The sequence below is a fragment of the Sander lucioperca genome, chromosome 21, assembly GCF_008315115.2.
Source record: "Sander lucioperca isolate FBNREF2018 chromosome 21, SLUC_FBN_1.2, whole genome shotgun sequence".
Lineage (NCBI taxonomy): Eukaryota > Metazoa > Chordata > Actinopteri > Perciformes > Percidae > Sander > Sander lucioperca.
The window spans coordinates 3,350,118-3,371,558 of record NC_050193.1 but is presented as its reverse complement, the minus strand read 5'-3'; the positions used below and the strand labels follow the sequence as shown (position 1 = coordinate 3,371,558).

The window sequence follows — 21,441 nt, the reverse complement described above, 5'->3', positions numbered from 1 at the left end:
AGTATAGTAGGTCGAAAAAAGTCATAAAAAGTCATAGTATAGTAGGTCGAAAAAAGTCATAAAAAGTCATAGTATAGTATGTTGAAAAAAGTCATAAAAGTCATGGTATAGCATGTCGAAACGAGTCATGAAAAGTCACAGCAGAGTATGTCGAAAAAAGTCATAGTATAGTATATCCCAAAAAGTCATAGTATAGCATGTCGAAAAAAAGTCATAGTATAGTTTGTCGAAAAAAGTCATTGTATAGCATGTCGAAAAAAGTCATAGTATAGGATGTCTAACAAAAGTCATAAAAAGTCATAGTATAGTATGTCGAAACGAGCCATAAAAAGTCATGGTATAGTAAGTCGAAAAAAAGTCGTAAACGTCATATGTCGAAAAAATTACTGTTTACTATGTTGAAAAAAAAGTCATAGTATAGTATGTTGAAAAAGTCATAAAAAAGTCATAGTATAGTATGTCGTAAAAAGTCATTGTATAGCATGTCGAAAAAAGTCATAGTATAGGATATCTAACAAAAGTCATAAAAAGTCATAGTATAGTATGTCGAAACAAGTCATAAAAAAGTCATAGTATAGTATGTCGAAACAAGTCATAAAAAAGGCATAGTACAGCACGTCGAAAAAAGTCATAAAATGTCATAGATAAAATTCTTAAAAAGTCATAGTATAGCATGTCGAAAAAAGTCATAGTATAGTATAGTATGTCGAAAAAAGTCATAAAAAATCATAGTATAGCATGTCGAAAAAAAGTCATAGTATAGGTTGTCGAAAAAAGTCATAAAAAATGATAGTATAGCATGTCGAAACGAGCCATAAAAAGTCATAGTATAGTAAGTCGAAAAAAAGTCATATAAACGTCATAGCAGAGTATGTCGAAAAAAGTCATAAAAAAGTCATTGTTTAGTATGTTGAAAAAAAGTCATAAAAAAATTCATAGTATAATATGTCGAAAAAAGTCAAAGTATAGTATGTCGAAAAAAGTCATTGTATAGCATGTCGAAACGAGCCATAAAAAGTCATAGCAGAGTATGTCGAAAAAAAGTCATAAAAAATTCATAGTTTAGTATGTTGAAAAAAAGTCATAGTACAGGCTATAGTATGTTGTTACGGCCACAGCAAACAAACACAACTTAGGCTAAATGTGATTGTCAACATATTGAATAACACCAAACCCGAGGAATAATTAAAGTAAATCAAAATTTATTTACAACTTAACTATGGTTAATTAAACCAAAACTAATGGGAGTCTGGAGGTCTGGCCAAAAAGAACAAAAGAAGAGAAGAAGCCTGAGCCAACCCATCAAGGGCCGTCGGACACAGAACTCCCCAAACTAAAAATTAGTATCTAACAGAAAAAAAGCCGCAAAAACTATACTACCAGACCTCCATCTTCAAAGCAATGAAACACAAAAGAAAGACAAAAGTAAGTAACAAAAGGAACAACAGCGATCCGAGCTGCTTCAGTCTCTGACTAGGCATTCCTGTCTCCCAGCCTCTTATATCCAGGGGCGGGGCCACCCCCAATCAGAGATCAGGAATCAGAGATCAGGAACACCTGAGATGAAGAGAGAGGAAAATAGAGCAGGTCGGGGAGAACATAAAAATGTCGAAAAAAAGTCATAAAAAAGTCATAGTATAGCATGTTGAAAAAAAGTCATAGTATAGTATGTCGAAAAAAGTCATAAAAAAATCATAGTATAGTAGGTCTAAAAAATTCATAAAAAGTCATAGTAAAGTATGTTGAAAGAAGTCATACAAAAATCATAGTGTAGTAGGTTGAACAAAATCATAAAAAGTCATAGTAAAGTATGTCGAAATAAGTCATAAAAAGTCATAGTAAAGTATGTCGAAATAAGTCATAAGAAGTCATTGTATAGTATGTCGAAAAAGTCATAAAAAAGTCATAGTATAGTTTGTCGAAAAAAGTCAAAGTATAGCATGTTGAAAAAAGTCATAAAAAAGTCATAGTATAGCATGTCAAAACGAGCCATAAAAAGTCATAGCAGAGAGAAATTCATAGTTTAGCATGTTGAAAAAAAGTCATAGTATAGGGCAGGGGTCACCAACCTTTTTGAAACTGAGAGCTACTTCATGGGTACTGAGTCATACGAAGGGCTACCAGTTTGATACACTCTTCTGAAATAACTAATTTGCTCAGTTTGCCTTTAGTTATATATGATTATTAATGATTAATGATAGTCATCTATGTGAAGACACTGATCACGTTACTGATTTCTCATTATCAATAATTATCAACAATGACTTAACAAGGTGGGAAACAGATAATATCAATATTCAATTTTCATTTCTTTTTCAGTCATGGAAAAGTCATAGTATAGTATGGGGAAAAAAGTCATAGTATAGTATGGGGAAAAAAGTCATAAAAAAGTTATAGTATAGTATGTCAAAAAAAGTCATAAAAACGTCATTGTATAACATGTCGAAAAAAAAAAATAAAGTCATAGAATCATAATCAGAAAAGGCTTTATTGCCACAATATTTACACTCATGTGAAATTTGCCTTGGTAACGATGCATACATAAACAAACAAACATATTAAACATTAATATGAAAACTTTCAAGGAAGAAACTGTTTTTGTGGCGTGTGGTTTTGGTCCTGATGGGCTACAGCCTCCTGCCAGAGGGGAGGGGTTCAAACAGTTTGTGTCTGGGATGAGAAGAATCGGCTACAATCGTTCCTGCCCGCCTCAGCGTCCTGGAGGCATACAGGTCCTGGAGAAACAGCAGATTGAAGCCAATCCCCTTCTTAGCAGAGCGGTGGATACGCTGCAGCCTGCCCTTGTTGTTAGCAGAGGCAGCAGCGTACCAGATGGTGATGGAGCAGGTGAGGATGGACTCAATGATGACAGTGTAGAAGTCCAAAGTATAGTTTTCGAACAGTATGTCGAAAACGAAATACGAATCGAATACTCATGAAAAAGTCATAGGATAGTGTGTCCAAAAAAAGTAATAAAAAAGTCATAGTATAGCATGTCAAAAAAGTCATAAAAAAGTCATAGTATAGTATGTCGAAAGTCATAAAAAAGTCATAGTATAGCATGTCGAAAAAAGTCATAGTATAGCATGCCGAAAAGTCATAGTATAGTATGTCGAAAAAGTCAAAAAAGTCATACTATAGTATGTCGAAAAAGTCATTAAAAAGTCATTGTACAGCATGTCGAAAAAGTCATAGTATAGTACGTTGAAAAAGTCATAGTATAGTATGCCGAAAAAGTCATAAAAAAGTATGTCGAAAAAGTAATTAAAAAGTAATAGTATAGCATGTCGAAAGTCATAAAAAAGTCATAGTATAGTATGTCGAAAAAGTCAAAAAAGTCATAGTATAGTATGTTGAAAAAGTAATTAAAAAGTATTAGTATAGCATGTCGAAAAAAGTCATAGTATAGTATATCGAAAAAGTCATAATAAAGTCATAGTATGTTGAAAAAGTAATTAAAAAGTCATAGTATAGTATATCGAAAAAGTCATAAAAAAGTCATAGTATAGTATGTCAAAAAAGTAATTAAAAAGTAATAGTATAGCATGTCGAAAAAAGTCCTAGTATAGTATATCGAAAAAGTCATAATAAAGTCATAGTATGTCGACAAAGTCATGAACATGATGAAATTGACTATTACCATTGACAGTTGTACCCCATAGGATTAATGTTAGCAATTAATTGCAGTTAAACAAGAAATGGCGAATATGTAAAATAATTGCGATAAAACAACCATATAATAATTGTTACAGGCCTATCGTCATCGATGTATTTGGTCAAAAATATCGTGATATCTGATTTTCTTCATATCACCCAGCTCCACCCATAGCTGCCAGTAGCTCACAATTCCCGTGTGATCTCGTGAGTATCCAGCTGCCGTGCAAGCCAAGAGTAAACCATGAGGTACTGAAAGTTCCTACTGAAATAAAACATACAAGTAATAAGAAAAAATTAACGCTAAACCTAAAACACAATAACTTCAAAACAATCATCATTTTCTTATTACTCTTTTATTGCATACAAAATGTAAAGTGAGTCATCTAAATGTAATAATTTCTTCACAATCATGCTGCCAAAAATTGCACAATGTATTAAAAAAAGCTTCATGAAAGTTAACATCAGTACATAACTACATTTCTTTTGTCATACACTTACAGTATATAGATGTATATCTATATATAGATTTTTTTTTTTTTAAACATTTGTTTAAACGTTTCGATGTGAGATCAGTAAATGTCAGGTTCACAGCACGAACATGTGGACCAAAATGGACAATTTACAGAAATGAACAGGTTTCCATTAACTTCACCAGTGTGGGACACAAATAGATTTAAATCTCAACTCTTTTTTTTTTATCCAATGACACATCAAAGAAATAAATACAACTTGCAAGGCCGAGCTAACTAGTTTTAGCTTAATGGAAAATTCTCTTTTCTGTCTTTTTTGTAGGCTCTGTGTTGCGGGTTTTGAAGGCTACCTGTGATACCTGTGAACACAATTTACGGATCGAGTATGTCTGTAACGGCAAGAAAACACAAGACAAAAGCTTGATTATTTGACTTTGGTTACACTTGAAGGTATCTACATAAGAGTGACATGACACTGTCATGAACGTGTCACAAACAAACAAGTCATAAACTTTTATTACTTTAACTTCTTCTAGTAATTGTCATTTGTTTTTTGTCACGACGAGTTATGGTTAGGGTTAAGGCCCTGACACACCAACCCGATAATCAGCCGTCGGACAGTCTGGAGAGGTCAGTGACTCGAGTCTGTTCGCTGTGTTCCGTGCCGTCGTCCGTCGGACTTCATTTTTGGCCGATTTGACATGTTGAATTGGAGGGCGGGCAGTCGGACTCAATGACCAATCTGATTGGTGGAGTGCTAGCCTGGAAATATGAGCCTGACGAACGCCTCTCAAAATCTGACGGAAATCTTTTAAAATGACCTTTGTCGATCTGAAATGAAGACAGATTCAGCAACTGCACGGCCTATTTCTCGCTTATAATGTTTTCAGAAACACGTTTCGGTGAACTATTTTCGTAAAATACGAGATCATAATCCCAAAGAGCGGCCATTATTGTCGGCTGGAGAAGCCAGACCCACGTGACGCGTTCGTCATTTCCGGTTTTCATTTTCGGGCGACAATGCAGATTAGCGCCGCCTGCTGTTATGGAGACGTATTACATCTCGCGCAGACGCAGAACGTACACTCAAGTCGGCGTCGCTTCGGTGGGTTCTGAGGCACTTTTTGGACCTCAGGGAGCCGACTGCCTTTTCTGCCGCCGGCCGGCCGTCGGGTGGTGTGTCAGGGCCTTTAGGGTTAGGGTTAGAGTTAGAGTTAGGGTTAGTTATGGTTCATGTGTCATGACTGTGTCATGTCACTCTTATGTAGATACCTTCAAGTAAAGTGTTACTGAAAATTCTCTTTTCTGTTTTTTGTTGGCTCTGAAGGCTACCTGTTATACCGTGAACACAAACAAACGCAAACACAAGTCAACACAAGTCGCCATCAGAACCCAAGAGCCGCCCGCCGTGGTTGCCAATAGTTGTCGTCCGGTTCATGAATTATCTCGTCATGTCAAGTTCAAATTTTCTGCAATCATCAAACTCATTATCTTGTTTTCTTGAACCATCCACAGATTTTTGTTTGTTTGTTTTAATGTCCGATTCTTGGATCTCAAGACATTAGACTCCTGACACCGATTTAATTATCTCAGGCTTCATTACACTGCTACGTTTTGGTTTTAAGGCAGAGTAGAAGAACTAATCTCTGTTTGAACTAACACACCCAAACCTCATATCTCATCAACGTTCTGGTATACTGGACATAAACAGGAGGCAGCGTGGAGACTCCGCCCGCTGCTGGTAGTTACCATGGTAACGTTAGCTTTAAGTCTCAGAGAACGAGACGTCGTGACCGATAAGACCCAATCAGGAGTGACGTTGAGTTTGACACTCTTGCTTTAAAACCCAGGAAGTCCTTCCCCCCATTGCTGGCGTACACACATAACATCACAAACTGACGGGGAAGATCGCACGACACAATCGATTTAAATCATCAACTCGTGTCACAGCATCCGTGAATCCTTTAAACTCAGTTAACACATCATTTTCACCTTATACAAAATCTGTCGCAAAAACCGCCGCGTCCAAAATACGACTTCTTCTTCTTCTTCTTCTTCACCGGGGTCGCAGACGGTCCGCGGTCAAAATCATTCCATAAAAACGTTATCAAATGTGGATATATATATATATATCATCAATAGATAGCACCGTGATACAAATAAGACAGCTGGACATTATTGGAGATTCACGTACGAAAAGACAGCAAACACAGACAACGACACACACACACACACACACACACACACACACACACACACACACACACACACACACACACACACACACACACACAGAAGTGTGAGAAACAAGTTTGAAATCTAAGAAAACTGACACTAGGTTTGTGTGTAATGCTCAGATTGATGCATGTAGAGTTTAACACACACACACACAGACACACACACACACACACACACACACACACACACACACACACAAATACACACACAAAGACACACAGACACACACAAACACACAGCGAGCCCTATAATATAAAGGCGAAGTCCCGCCCCTTCCTGTGCACCACAATGGGACCTTATTTTTATTTTTTTTTTTTAAATATGTACATTATTGAACGGGTTATGATGAGCATTTGTACATTTAATTAGAATAAAAGTTTAGATAAGAATGTGAACGGCACAGATTTAGATTTGTTCCTTAGTGTTTAGTTGTTGAAGCATTCTGAGGCTTAACTACAACGTTATGTTACCGTTAGCTTACCTTTTTTTTTTTATAAACGTTAGCCTGTTTATCTGCCTGGATTCACGTCTGCAGTAAAGTACTGTAAATTAAAACAAGAACCGGTAACATTCGCTAACATTTCCAGCTTAGAAATAACAACTGAAGAACTGAAAAATGTGCAAATTCTCAAACAGCTACATCATCTTCCCAAAAGATATCCGACGGTGGATTTTACCGGGTTTTTTCAAAATAAGACTTTTCAATAAAAACGGTAACCTTTGGTGCATTTGTCCGTTAGTTTTTTTTGTTCGACGGTGAACAATTGTAATTGCAGTTTATCCGTTTTCAAAGTTAGTTTTCATTTACATTGGTTTGATTTTTACAGATTGTAAAAGAAAAAAAAAAGTCAACGAATATTTGATGTCATCGGCGAAACTAACACTACTTATCAGATTAGATTGTTGCTTACCCTGTAGTGGCCCTGTTAGCGCTGTGTTAACTAGCCCAGTAGTACATTCACTCTAGCACTGTACTTCAGTCCAAATGTTGAGGTACTTGTACTTCACTTGAGTCTTTTCTTTTCATGCCAATTTCTACTCTGCTACATTTCAGAGAGAAATATTGTACTTTTTACTCCACTACATATAATCTGACAGCAAAACGTGTTATTTTCTGAGAAAGACGACGCTTACGTAAAGACGAATTTTAATAAAACAATCTTCAACCAAACTTCACTCACTTTTGGCTGGTTTTAAATTTGCCACCAAAATGTTGCTGAACAACGTAACAATACACAACAAACTGCATCTTATAGATGATCTGGCTGGCTGAATATGACTCTGTAACGACGCAAACTTTCAGCAACGGCTAAAAGAAGAAAAAAAAAAACCTAACTGCCGTAGCTTTTGGTTGGACGGTTTTTCATTTTCGTAGCGTCCAAACCTCAGCACTCACACACACATTATCAAAACACACACGTTTTAAAATGACTGCTAATCTCAACGTGACATTACACAGCATCCAGTATTATCATTATTATTATAACGTCAAGAGTTCTGACCCTCGAACACGAACACACAAACACACAAAGATGTTGGGGTTGAAAAAAAAATCATCTTACAAAAGTCTTTATCTTCTTTTCTTTTCTCAGAGGAACCAAAGATGAGCCTCAAATTCCCCCAAAAACAATACGGACAAGAACTCAACGTCCTGACTAAATCGCCGAGCTTTCAACACAATCTGAATTTGTGTGCGTGAACTTTTTTCAGCCACTTTCATGGCCTGACTGGACACGGAGAGAAAGAACGAGAGGTAAAAACTGTAGATGTTTAAGGGTAAGTTTTGGGTTTTTTTCAACCTGGACCCTATTTCACCATGTTTTTGTGTCTAAGTGACTGATGGGAACAACAACCTTTGACACTGGTCCAGTATTGAGGGAGATTGCGGCAGTCAGCAAAACAAGCTACAATTTAAGTTAATGGGGCAATTGCGTACCTTCAAATTTAAGTCCACTAAAAGTGCTTATTTTTGCCATTGACAACATTATGGAAAGGATTTCTAAGGAGGTCGACCTCTCTGTTAAAGAGCAAGATCCTTTTTTTAAACATAAAAACATCTGCGAAATTGCGTTCGCTAAACTCCATGACCCACCAGACACCATGTAAATATCTATAATATATATAATGTCATTTTAGCATCGTAAAATACACTTCATTCAAAGTCGACAGAAACTAAATAAAACTATGAAAAGCCGTTTTGGGTCGTCTTTCCACTTTAACAACCATCACAACTCTGGTTTTGGTTGAAATAAACACATAGTTTATAGATTTACATGTGAAAATATGTTGTCTCTATACACGCTAAAAGTACAGTTTTTTTAAATGGAGTCTGGTGGGTTTGGCGCTAGTGACCTCAGAGCTGTTTCTAGTTAAACAGAAAGGTCTTAAAGAGGTTTTAAAGGTCTATCTCTGAAGGGATCCTTTTCATAATGTTGTCAGACACTATACCAATTTCAAAGACTGTTGTTTCCATCAGTCACTTTGACAGAAAAACATGCAAAAATAAAGTCCGGGTTGAAAAAAAACGTAATTACCCTTTAATATGGAGGACGGCCGGAAAGTAGAGGTGAATATGTCCCCAAAAAAAGGGGTATTGACCGAAGCAAAGTGCATCTGTTAGCTTATAACGTGTAGCATGTTTAAAGTGTCCAAGGAATACTAAGACTCTGGTTTAATCACAGTAGATGAGGATGGATGAGGGAGGCCTACTGGTCCTCCTGGCCGGTGAAGAACTCTCCAGGAGATCCGTTGGTTTCAGGTTCAGTCCGTTCAGAGGGAAACGCCGCTCCGTTCACGCTCTCTTCTTTCACCTGAAGGGACCCTGAAGAAACAGAGCCCACAGCTGACACACTCGCACTTCTACAACAGTGTTTCTTTGTGTGTGTGTGTGTGTGTTTCTGTGTGTATCTGTGTGTGTGTGTGTGTATGTGTTTCTGTGTGTTTTCTGTGTGTTTCTGTGTGTGTGTTTGTGTGTGCGTTTCTGTGTATTTGTGTGTGTGTGTGTGTGTGTGTGTTTATGTGTGTCAATGTGTGTTTCTGTGTGTGTGTTTGTGTGTGTGTTTCAGTGTGTGTGTGTCTGTGTTTGTGTTTCTGTGTGTATGTGTCTCTGTGTGTTTCTGTGTGTGTGTTTCTGTGTGCGTGTGTGTCTGTGTGTGTATGTGTGTGTGTGTCTGTGTTTCTGTTTATATATGTGTGTGTGTGTGTCTGTGTGTGTGTGTTTCTGTTTATATATGTGTGTGTGTCTGTGTGTGTCTGTGTTTCTGTTTATATATGTGTGTGTGTGTGTGTGTGTCTGTGTGTTTCTGTTTATATATGTGTGTGTGTGTGTGTGTGTGTGTGTGTGTGTGTGTGTATTTGTGTGTGTCTCTGTGTGCATTCCAGGTTGTGTACCTGCCCCCCCCTCGGTGTTGGGGCTGTCTGGGTCGGCGGAGGCCGGCTGGGCCGCCGAGGCAGCAGAAGGGGGTGATGGGTAATTGGGCGGCGTCTCGTTCTCGTCTCCTGATAGGCTCCTGGGGACGCCGGTTACCACGGCGCCGGAGAGGCTGATGGGGCGCTTAGCAACCGGCAACTTCCTCTCTGAGAGGAGAAGAAGATAAGGACAGTGAAACAGGCAGCTGGACGCTTCATGTGGAGTTTAAACATGATTTTATTAGTGATGGTTTAATATTTGTCTCTGCGAGGACACCAAAAAATATCCACAAAATTAACAGAAGTTCAAAGTTGCCAAACGTGTGAGTGTTTGGAGGGAACCTTACTCTTCTTCTGTCCCTTGTACTGCTGAGACTTCTTCCTCTGTTTGGATGCTGACTGGGAATCTCTGGAGCCTGAAACACAACACACACATTTTACAAAAAAACACACTGACGTGCAAATTAATCGCACAAAAAATAAATAAAGGCCCTTTTTTATTACACTAATGCAAAAAACAACTGAACAAATAAAATACAAACAAATAACAAATACAACCTTTACTACAAAACAGGCTTCATCGTCAATTAACAACCAAACATCAAAAGATAAAGCAAGAAAAGGAAGAGAAAGTGTGTGTGTGTGTGTGTGTGTGTGTGTGTGTGCGTATATATGTATATGTGTGTGTGGGTATACCTGTTTGTGCGTGCGTCCGTGCGTTTATGTGTGTGTGTGTGTGCGTATATATGTATCTGTGTGTGTGGGTATACCTGTGTGTGCGTGCGTCCGTGTGTTCATATGTGTGTGCGTTATATGTATCTGTGTGTATATTATGTCTGAGTGTGAGTGCGTCCGTGCGTGTGTGTGTGTCTTTGTGTGTGTGTGTGCGTGTGTGTTTGTGTGTGTGAGTGTGTGTGTCTGTGTGTCTTTGTCTGTGTGTATGTGTGTGTGTGTGTATACATACATATGTATCTGTATGTGTGGGTATATCTGTGTGTGCGTCCGTGCGTGTGTGTTTATATATGTGTGTGTGTGTGTGTGTGCATATACAGTATATGTATCTGTGTGTGGGTGTGTGCGCGTTTGTGTGTGTGCGCTATATGTACAGTGAGGAAAATAAGTATTTGAACACCCTGCTATTTTGCAAGTTCTCCCACTTAGAAATCATGGAGGGGTCTGAAATTGTCATCGTAGGTGCATGTCCACTGTGAGAGACATAATCTAAAAAAAAAAAAAATCCAGAAATCACAATGTATGATTTTTTAACTATTTATTTGTATGACACAGCTGCAAATAAGTATTTGAACACCTGAGAAAATCAATGTTAATATTTGGTACAGTAGCCTTTGTTCGCAATTACAGAGGTCAAACGTTTCCTGTAGTTTTTCACCAGGTTTGCACACACTGCAGGAGGGATTTTGGCCCACTCCTCCACACAGATCTTCTCTAGATCAGTCAGGTTTCTGGGCTGTCGCTGAGAAACACGGAGTTGGAGCTCCCTCCAAAGATTCTCTATTGGGTTTAGGTCTGGAGACTGGCTAGGCCACGCCAGAACCTTGATATGCTTCTTACAGAGCCACTCCTTGGTTATCCTGGCTGTGTGCTTCGGGTCATTGTCATGTTGGAAGACCCAGCCTCGACCCATCTTCAATGCTCTAACTGAGGGAAGGAGGTTGTTCCCCAAAATCTCGCAATACATGGCCCCGGTCATCCTCTCCTTAATACAGTGCAGTCGCCCTGTCCCATGTGCAGAAAAACACCCCCAAAGCATGATGCTACCACCCCCATGCTTCACAGTAGGGATGATGTTCTTGGGATGGTACTCATCATTCTTCTTCCTCCAAACACGCACGGTTAGTGGAATTATGACCAAAAAGTTCTATTTTGGTCTCATCTGACCACATGACTTTCTCCCATGACTCCTCTGGATCATCCAAATGGTCATTGGCGAACTTAAGACGGGCCTTGACATGTGCTGGTTTAAGCAGGGGAACCTTCCGTGCCATGCATGATTTCAAACCATGACGTCTTAGTGTATTACCAACAGTAACCTTGGAAACGGTGGTCCCAGCTCTTTTCAGGTCATTGACCAGCTCCTCCCGTGTAGTCCTGGGCTGATTTCTCACCTTTCTTAGGATCATTGAGACCCCACGAGGTGAGATCTTGCATGGAGCCCCAGTCCGAGGGAGATTGACAGTCATGTTTAGCTTCTTCCATTTTCTAATGATTGCTCCAACAGTGGACCTTTTTTCACCAAGCTGCTTGGCAATTTCCCTGTAGCCCTTTCCAGCCTTGTGGAGGTGTACAATTTTGTCTCTAGTGTCTTTGGACAGCTCTTTGGTCTTGGCCATGTTAGTAGTTGGATTCTTACTGATTGTATGGGGTGGACAGGTGTCTTTATGCAGCTAACGACCTCAAACAGGTGCATCTAATTTAGGATAATAAATGGAGTGGAGGTGGACATTTTAAAGGCAGACTAACAGGTCTTTGAGGGTCAGAATTCTAGCTGATAGACAGGTGTTCAAATACTTATTTGCAGCTGTATCATACAAATAAATAGTTAAAAAATCATATATTGTGATTTCTGGATTTTTTTTTTAGATTATGTCTCTCACAGTGGACATGCACCTACGATGACAATTTCAGACCCCTCCATGATTTCTAAGTGGGAGAACTTGCAAAATAGCAGGGTGTTCAAATACTTATTTTCCTCACTGTATGTGTGTGTATTATATCTGTGTGTGCGTATGTGTCTGTGTGTACCTGTGTGCGTGTGTGTGTGCGTTATATGTGTGTGTGTGTGCGTATATATGTATCTGTGTGTGTGTGTGCGCGCGTTTGTGTGTGTGTGTTTATATGTGTGTGGGCATTTGTGTGTGTGCGTCTGTATGTGTCTGTGTGTGTGTGTGTGTGTGTGTGTACCTGTGTGTGTGTATATCTGTGTGTGTTTTTGTGTTTGTCTGTGTGTATATCTGTGTGTACCTGTGTGTTTGTGTGTGTGTGTATCTGTGTGTGTGTGTGTGTGTGTGTGTTTTTGTGTGTGTCTGTGTGTGTGTGTGTGTGTGTGTGTTTGTGTTTGTCTGTGTGTATATCTGTGTGTGTGTGTGTACCTGTGTGTGTGTGTGTGTGTGTGTGTATATCTGTGTGTGTGTGTATCTGTGTGTGTTTTTGTGTGTGTGTGTGTGTGTGTGTATCTGTGTGTGTTACCCGCGGTGACGGCCGGAGGCTGCAGCTGGTACCCCGTCAGCTGACACCAGCCGACTGGGTAAAGGTCCGGAGACTCGCAGTCCACCCACTGGTCGTACTCGTCCTCCCAGCCGTCAAAGTGTATCCGGAGCAACCGGTGGACGATGCGGGTCACCGTGGCGACGCAGACCAGCCGGGGCTCCATGAGGTCCACGGCCTCCAGCTTCATGCCGGGGCGGAAACCGTGGTCGGGGACGTCCTGACGGAGATCAGGGTTTATTAGAATAACAGTACACTTAAACATAAAAACTATATCGTGAGTTTTAAGTTTTAAAGCTTCAATCAGACTTTATTTATAGAAGACTTTTCATACATGTAAACGTAACACAAAGGGCTTCATATAATATACACACACACACATGCACACGCACATAGACACACACGCACACACACACACACACACACACACACACACAGACATGCACACACAGACACGCACGCACGCACGCATGCACACACACACACACACACACACACACACACACACACACACACACACACACACACACAGACACACGCATGCACGCACAGACACAGACACGCACACACACAGACACACGCAGACAGAGAAAAAGACACACACAAAGACACACACAGACACGTGCGTGCGGACACACACACACACACACACACACACACGCACGCACACACAGACACACACAGACACACGCACGCACACACAGACACACACTGACACAGACACACGCAGACAGAGAAAAAGACACACACACACACACACACACACACACACACACACACACACACACACACACACACACACACACACACACACAGTGTTTTAGTCCCACCTTGTTGAAGAGGTTGACCGGGGCCGCCACCGACCGGCTCTCCTTCAGATACTCGAACCATCTGAAGGGAAGACTGCTGTAACCTGACACAGACACAAACAACAGAATGGATTCATCCACAGCTACAGACATGGCGCTGTACGGTCCATAAGAAGACTTTTTTTATTCAAACTTGACTTGCAGTTTGACGGGAAAATGGTTTGAAAGTATTTTGTCAAATCAGAAAAAGAAAAAAAAATGACAGAAGTTTGACTCTGAATCTGATCGAACATCTCGTTTACCTTTAGTGTCACAGTTGCAATTTTTAATTTTTGTAAATATATGACTTGCATTTTGTGAACTGTTGTGAAATGTGAAATAACGTCTAATGTGTGTCTTGTGTTGTGTTCAATGTGATGTTGTAAATTGTATTGTCACAAACTAGACTGCAGGAGCCCCAGTAAGAACAGCTTCTACCGTATGCTGAAGCTAACGGGGATCCACATAAACAAAAAACAAACAATAATAACACCGGATTCATTCATCGCTCTGCGTTAGAGCTGCGAGGCGGCAGCGGTCACCTCTGGGGGGCGTCAGCTCGATGTCGTTGATCTCGCAGAAGCCGGCGGGGAAGATGGAGGGAGAGGTGGAGTGATAGCAGAACCAGTCCGAACCGTCGGCCGCCTCAGAACCGTCGATACCGATCATCAGGTACCCGTCTGCCAGAACCTGGGGAGGTACACTTTATATCACATTTCCTGGAGTTACACACATAAATCAGGGTTTCTGCAGGTTTCAGCTAGTAAAAAAAAAGGTTGGATTCTTTACTTTAAACTCAGAACTCAAATACATTTTCCACACGTGGCCCTAATCCTACCACACCCTCCCATTGTAGAAATATTTTATTAACAAAATGTGTGTATGTGCTTGTTGCAAAAGACCTGTGTTAGTCATTGAGGAAGTGGTTAAAAGTACTCCGGGTGACCTCTGATGCACAGAAAGTTAAGCTTAAGTCATAAAAATAGTTTAGGCTATCATGGCATAGAGGTGCATTGTTTGAAGGTTGCGACAGAGGAAGAGGAGGTTGCACCACACAGAGGCCCCGACCTTGGCGTGTGTTTGTGCGTAAGATAACAGTTTCTGCTTAGAAACAAGAAGACGGGGGGAGGGGGTGGGTGTCCCTGCCAGGGGAGGATAAAAGCTTGAGGGAGAGAATAGATGAGTGATCATTTCGGAGGACAACTTGGTGGACCAGCTCTGACTTTATGTCTGTCCCTAGGGAAACTTAGTCTCTGTTTGTGAACCCACAACTGTGTTGTAACTTATATGCTGGACTCAGTAAATGTTGCTTAACTGAACTCTTCGTCTCAGATTGATCCTTGTGTTCTGGGAAACGTAAGTCCAATAGGAAAAGGGGGCAGGAATTAATAAATTGGAGTCAGATTTGACAGGCCTTAGGGCATCATTTGGACATATTCCCACTACACCATTTATTTTGTATTTCCCTCAATGTGATTTGTCTTCATGTGTGACACAAACAAACACGTGACAGCATGTTGATCCACTGATTCTGCTCCTCACCTTCCTGACTGTGGCCGTGCAGATGGCCGACAGGTTCAGAGGGTCGATGGCTTCCAGCTTCATCCCGTCTTCAAACCACGAGCCGCTCTGATCCACCTCCTTCACCTGCACAGGTACACATCAAACTCTCCTTCACCTGCACAGGTACACATCAAACTCTCCTTCACCTGCACAGGTACACATCAAACTCTCCTTCACCTGCACAGGTACACCACAAACTCTCCTTCACCTGCACAGGTGCACACCAAACTCTCCTTCACCTGCACAGGTACACATCAAACTCTCCTTCACCTGCACAGGTACACATCAAACACTCCTTCACCTGCACAGGTACACATCAAACACTCCTTCACCTGCACAGGTACACACCAAACTCTCCTTCACCTGCACAGGTACACATCAACCTCTCCTTCACCTGCACAGGTACACATCAAACTCCTGCACAGGTGAAGGAGATGAGGCGGGGTGATCACAAGCTAATAGTGCATAGACCCATTTGTTGCTTTTTTACAAACAGACAGACAGAAAGATGTTCTCACAGTTCTCACCTTGGCAAACAGCTGTCCTGGAGCGTCCGTCTGCACGCTCAGCTTCTTGGACACATCTGGAAACACAGATTCATCTTCATCATCACATCTCAGTCTGCACATTCATCTGTTGCTGCCTTAAAGTCAGCGTTTTATATTAGCGGAAGGTCTGACTAGTCCACAAAGCATTCCTGGATGGGAGAAAAAAACCTGCTCTGGTTTATTGGCATTTCTTTAAACCAATCACAATCGTGAATTGATCGTGACAATTAATTCATGCCCGCCTAGTTTTTGTCACATTCTGAATTTTTGGGCGCTTTTTTTCTATGATGGCTGAGGAACTTTTTTTATATTGTAGGACTTCGACCAAACTGTAAGAGAGAAGACTATATGAGACATGCAGTAATACTGTCAAAGATATTAGACTTTTTGTATTAAATAAAAGCATGATAATAAACTCTACATGTCTGGCTCTTATTCTCCAGTGAAGTTGAGTCAAACACTCCTATTCTAACCCTTTTTTTTTGTCTTCCCCGTCATTTGTTTTTCTGGGTCAAAATGTAAAAAAAAAATCAAACGTTTTGGTCGTCTTTTTCAACACTTTTGTCACTTCTTTTGAAGTTTCTGTCAATATTTTTCTGCGCTCTTTTGACGTTTTTTTTTTAAAGCTTTTCCCATGTTTTTGTCACTTTTCCTGACGTTTCTGTCACTTTTTCCGACGTTTTTGTCACTTTTTTCTGTGCTTTTTTGACATTTTTTTCCTACGTTTTTCAACGTTCTATTATCAATTTTTCTTTACATGCTATAAAATTAAATAAAACAGCAAAATTCAATGAAAGTAGTGAACTAATTATGTATTTTATTGTGAAGAGCGTTGTATGGAACCATCCACGTTATTAAATTAAAATTTGGTTGAAAGAAACCCAAGTTTCTGATATAGAAACTTTTAGAAAATGGGTCAGATTTGACCCGAAGACAACATGAGGGTTAAAAGAATCATCGCGATATAGACTAGTTAAACGTTGACGTTAACACACGCACCGGATCGTTTGAAGCGGTGTCCGATGGAGCGAGACCAGCCGATGCTGTGGATCAGCGGGCTGTACATGTGACACCAGAAGTCATCGGAACCGTCGTCGCACTCCTCGTACACCAGACGCAGGCGGCCGCCGATCACCTGCAACCACACCCAACAACAGCACTCAGATCCTTTACTGCAGTAAAAGTACTAATACCACACTGTAAAAATACTCTGTTACAAGTTACAGTCCTGCAGTGAAAATGTAACTTCAGTAAAAGTGTGTAAGTATCATCAGGAAAATGTAGTTAAAGTATTAAAACATTTTAGAAAGTTTAAAGGATCCAAACAGTTGTGTGTTTAATGGTCTAATCATCTCAGTTGGACTTGTAGACAATTATATTGTTGGCTAGTTTACTTTATAATAAAACATCGGATTTTATAAACTGCATGTGTTTTGTGTGCAGGAATCTGAATGTGTAAAGTAACTCATAATGAAAGCTGTAACAGATGAATGTAGTAGAGTAAAAAGTCCAATATTTCTCTCTGAAATGTAGCGGAGTAGAAGTAGAAAGTGGCATGAAAAGAAAAGACAAGCCACCGCCAGAGCCTTTTAAACTCTTTTGGCATTAAACAAGGGCTGCACGATATGAGAAAAATATGCGATTGTTGAATATCTTGATAACGATATTACTTTGTGATACATAAACAGATATAAAAGTGTTCTCAGTTCTGCCGCTTTCAGTGTTCTGCTAAAATACAACAAACTGCTTGTTGAGTTTAAAACTAATTAACATTTCCAACTTTATTTTATTGAACAAATTGAACATTGAATGTGTCGGTACCTGATCTGTGCTGCCTGCACGATCCGTTACGCGCATGCGCAAGATGTTTGCGCATACGCAGATGATAATCCTGTTTACAACACTGCACGATCTGTTCCACGCTTGTGCACCTTTGCACCACGGGAATTTCATTCATTTCACAGCGCTCGCAAAGGGGAGTGTGGAGGAAACTGAAGGTTTGCAGTGACAGAAATACTCAGCCTTCATTCCACATGGAACCAAAATGGTGTATGTTCATGTAACATGTAACAACTCCTTTATTATTTTGGATTGGCAACCACGTAAACACCTCGTAATGCATAGCGTAAGCTACATTTAAACACATCACAACATCCCCACACTACATGTCACAAAAACAACAATGTCGCCAAGGCGTAGCACACGGACGTCGATATGCGGTTTTGGATCAGTGACCATAAGTACTTCATTTAAAGATCTTTATAAAACAGACCCGCCGTGAACTGCACAATGAATAACATAAAATGTAGCCTACAAAAATATTATTCCCGCGGTGCAAAGGTGCGCAAGCGTGGAACAGATGGTGCAGTGTCGTAAACAGGATTATCATCTGTAACGGATTGTGCTGGCAGCACAGATCGCGTACCGACAGAATTGAATATAAAAGGAACCACTGAAAAAAGAACGACAGTTTTCTGCTGATATTTTCATTCAACTAACACAAAAATCTCCCAGTATCTTTCGCGATGTGTTTATTGCACCGGTTGTTAACACGATGGCGGTAAAAAAAACGATACATTGTGCAGCCCTACACGAAATACTCTCTGTGTGAGTCACGCACCTGTTCGACCAGAGCCACCCGCGTCCGACACAGGTGAGTTTTATCCACCACCTCCACCCGCATCTGCTTCTTAAAGGGAACCTGCATGCTGTCCTGCACCTGGACAACCAAAAGCACCGTTCATACCGACAGCTAGAAGGGATACACACTCAAAACATGGAGCTACGAGACAAGAACATTTCTGTACTTACAGGTACACTTTTTAATATGTTCCCTTAAAAAGGAGAATTCCGGTGGATTTCAACACGTAGCTCTGTCGTTTGTAAATGTGGAGTGCTGTCAGTAGTGAGAAAAACGAAAACAATCGGTGCTGTCTACACTGCGTTATCCTCCTACTAGCGTTAGCTTTTTTTTTTTCGTTAGCGTTTTAAACGTGCTTTTAGCCTCTTAACATGTTCCAAATGTCATTCCAAGTGCCTACCCATGTGAAGTGACTCCTTCTGAGTGAACACAGTGACTCTGACTGCAGTAGAGGTGAAAGAAATGCATGAAAGTTGTGTTAATCCAGCTCCGTTTAAGCCTGGTTCACACGGGACGATTTTAAAATTGTCGGCCAATTTTCCAATCCTGAGAGACCCCACACATGGCGATAAAAAATCACGGTCTAACAGTTTTGGTCGTACAGTGTGTGGTGCGCAGCACACGGCAAAATTAACACATCACACACAAACCGATTTGACTCCCGAGCATTCCCAGGTCAGACGGGAAATCTCGCAAAATCCCTCGAGATCAAACGTGACTTCAGAGTAAACAATCATGGCGGACGAGGAGGATGCAGTGGCTCTATATATGTCTATGGTGGCGATAATTTGTAGTTTGTTTTTAACCGAAAAAAAAACGTTATCAAAAGAAAAGGCGATGGTCAAAGAAGTGGAGACAACGCGAGCATGGACTATACTTTACTCTACTTATCTCCGACGTCCACCGGACTTTCTGGTGCGCCGTGCCGCCGGCTGTTTTGATTATGTTTCCCGGTGCTTTCCTCGCCGCCTCGTCACCTCTCTTTCTGATTGGCTACACGCCACAGTCCACAGGCTGCGTGCTCGTTTGTCCCCGGGGGACACCACACACGAGGAGAAATCAGGCCAAAACAATCCAACATGTTGGATATCCCCGATTTGAGATGGGAGCGGTCCCGACGTCCTTCCAAGCAGACGAGAGCAGTCTTAACACACCACACACGGCAGGAATATCTGATCAGATTATTTTACGATAATCGGAGCATCCTTAAGATTGTCGGAAGGGGGGAATCGGCCTAATTATCCTGCCGTGTGAACCAGGCTTTAGTTCCGGTGTTGAGACGGCAAGATGAGTGCTTAGGGACCGTCTACAAACTACAACACCGAAACGAGATACAAAAATATTTATTAATTGAATGATTAAATAAGGTAGTGTCTCCAAACTTACTTCAATTATAACTTGTCTTCTGCTAGTTGTACTACAGCACTTACTTTTAAAAAATAAGCATATGCCTATAAGTGGAAATATTTTTGTATCTCTTTTCGATGTTGTAGTTTGTAGACGGTCCCTAAGCACTCGTCATGCCATCTCAACACTGGAACTAAATGAAGCTGAATAAGCACGACTTTTATGCATTTCTTTCACATCTACTGCTGTCAGATTCACTGTGTTCACTCAGAAGGAGTCACTTCACATGGGTAGGCACTTGTAATGACATTTGGAACATGTTAAGAGGCTAAAAGCACGTTTAAAACCTGCCCTGTTTCAGTCTCCTGGGTGCTAACGCTAGCAGGAGGATAACACGGTGTAGGCAGCATAGATTGTTGTCGTTTTTCTCGCTAGTGACAGCACTCCACATTTACAAACAACAGAGCTACATGTTGAAATCGACCGGAATTCTCCTTTAAGAGTACAGTATTGTTTTTTAAGAGGCCAGATCTGTACCTTTTGAATAATTTGAGGGTACAAAATGAGAGAGAAGAGTACATAAATTGTCTTTCAAAAGTTACATAAAAACAAGCATTTGTGTGTCTGTGTGTGTGTGTGTGTGTGTGTGTGTGTGTCTGTCTGTGTGCGTGCGTGTCTGTGTGTTTGTGTGTGATTGTGTGTGTGTCTTATTAAATTGTCTTTCAAAAGGCTACCTCTCCTGCAACAAACATTTGGACCCTTTTGTGTACAGCTACGGCCAGATGGTACGCAAAATTACACTAAATCTAGCAAAATCTGGTCTAATAGGAGTGTGTGCGTGCGTGTGCGAGCGTGCGTGTGTCTGTGTGCGTGTGTTTCTGTGTGCGTATGTGTGCGTGCATGTGTTTCTGTGCATCTGTGTGCCTGTGCGTATGTGTGTGTGTGTGTGTGCGCGTGTGCGTGTGTGTGTGTGACCTTGGAGGGGAAGTCTGGCGGCAGCGTTTTGGATCCCGTCAGTCTTTTGATGAGGAACGTCTTCCAGTTGGTGAACCTGTGCAGGATGGCTGTGGACACACACACACACACACACACACACACACACACACACGTTGTGTTATGTTAAAGAAACAATATGCACATCCAACAATTCTCTTGTGCAGAAGTTTTGTCTCTTACTCTGAGGGGGGACCAGAGGTTTCCCCCCCGCAGCACACCAGCCGACCGGGTGGATGTCCGGCACACACAGGTTCAGCCAGAAATCTCTGGTGGAGTCGCTGTCGAAACCCTCGTACCGCATCAAGGCCTTAAAACCTGCACGCACACACGCACACACACACACACACATCACACGTGATCCATCTGAGTGGTTTTGTCAACGGTAAAGTCAAGAGAAGTTAGAAATAAAGGCCTCTTATGAACCAGCTTCACATTAAAACCTGCAGCTCCATAGTAAGCTTTATCAGTGAGAACTTTTATTTTGAAAGAAGACACTAGAA

The 21,441-nt window shown here is 40.9% G+C and overlaps 1 protein-coding gene across 3 annotated transcripts in view; it reads right to left on the bottom strand.

Moving 5' to 3' along the window:
• Positions 1 to 8,820: 8,820 nt before the first annotated feature.
• LOC116049975 (MBT domain-containing protein 1-like) overlaps positions 8,821 to 21,441 on the bottom strand; it is a 19,688-nt gene continuing 7,067 nt past the window's right edge. For 2 of the 3 annotated variants that reach the window (XM_031300028.2, XM_031300031.2), the window contains 12 exons: positions 21,122 to 21,256; positions 20,921 to 21,009; positions 18,578 to 18,676; positions 16,957 to 17,092; positions 15,937 to 15,992; positions 15,389 to 15,493; positions 14,389 to 14,536; positions 13,829 to 13,911; positions 12,981 to 13,218; positions 10,121 to 10,189; positions 9,756 to 9,941; positions 8,821 to 9,186 (listed from right to left, as the gene is read on the bottom strand). In XM_031300028.2, coding sequence (XP_031155888.1) covers positions 9,071 to 9,186; positions 9,756 to 9,941; positions 10,121 to 10,189; positions 12,981 to 13,218; positions 13,829 to 13,911; positions 14,389 to 14,536; positions 15,389 to 15,493; positions 15,937 to 15,992; positions 16,957 to 17,092; positions 18,578 to 18,676; positions 20,921 to 21,009; positions 21,122 to 21,256 — 1,460 coding nt within the window. In that variant the 3' untranslated portion in view covers positions 8,821 to 9,070. The remainder of the gene's footprint in view (positions 9,187 to 9,755; positions 9,942 to 10,120; positions 10,190 to 12,980; positions 13,219 to 13,828; positions 13,912 to 14,388; positions 14,537 to 15,388; positions 15,494 to 15,936; positions 15,993 to 16,956; positions 17,093 to 18,577; positions 18,677 to 20,920; positions 21,010 to 21,121; positions 21,257 to 21,441) is intronic. The other variant, XM_031300030.2, reaches the window with a different exon arrangement.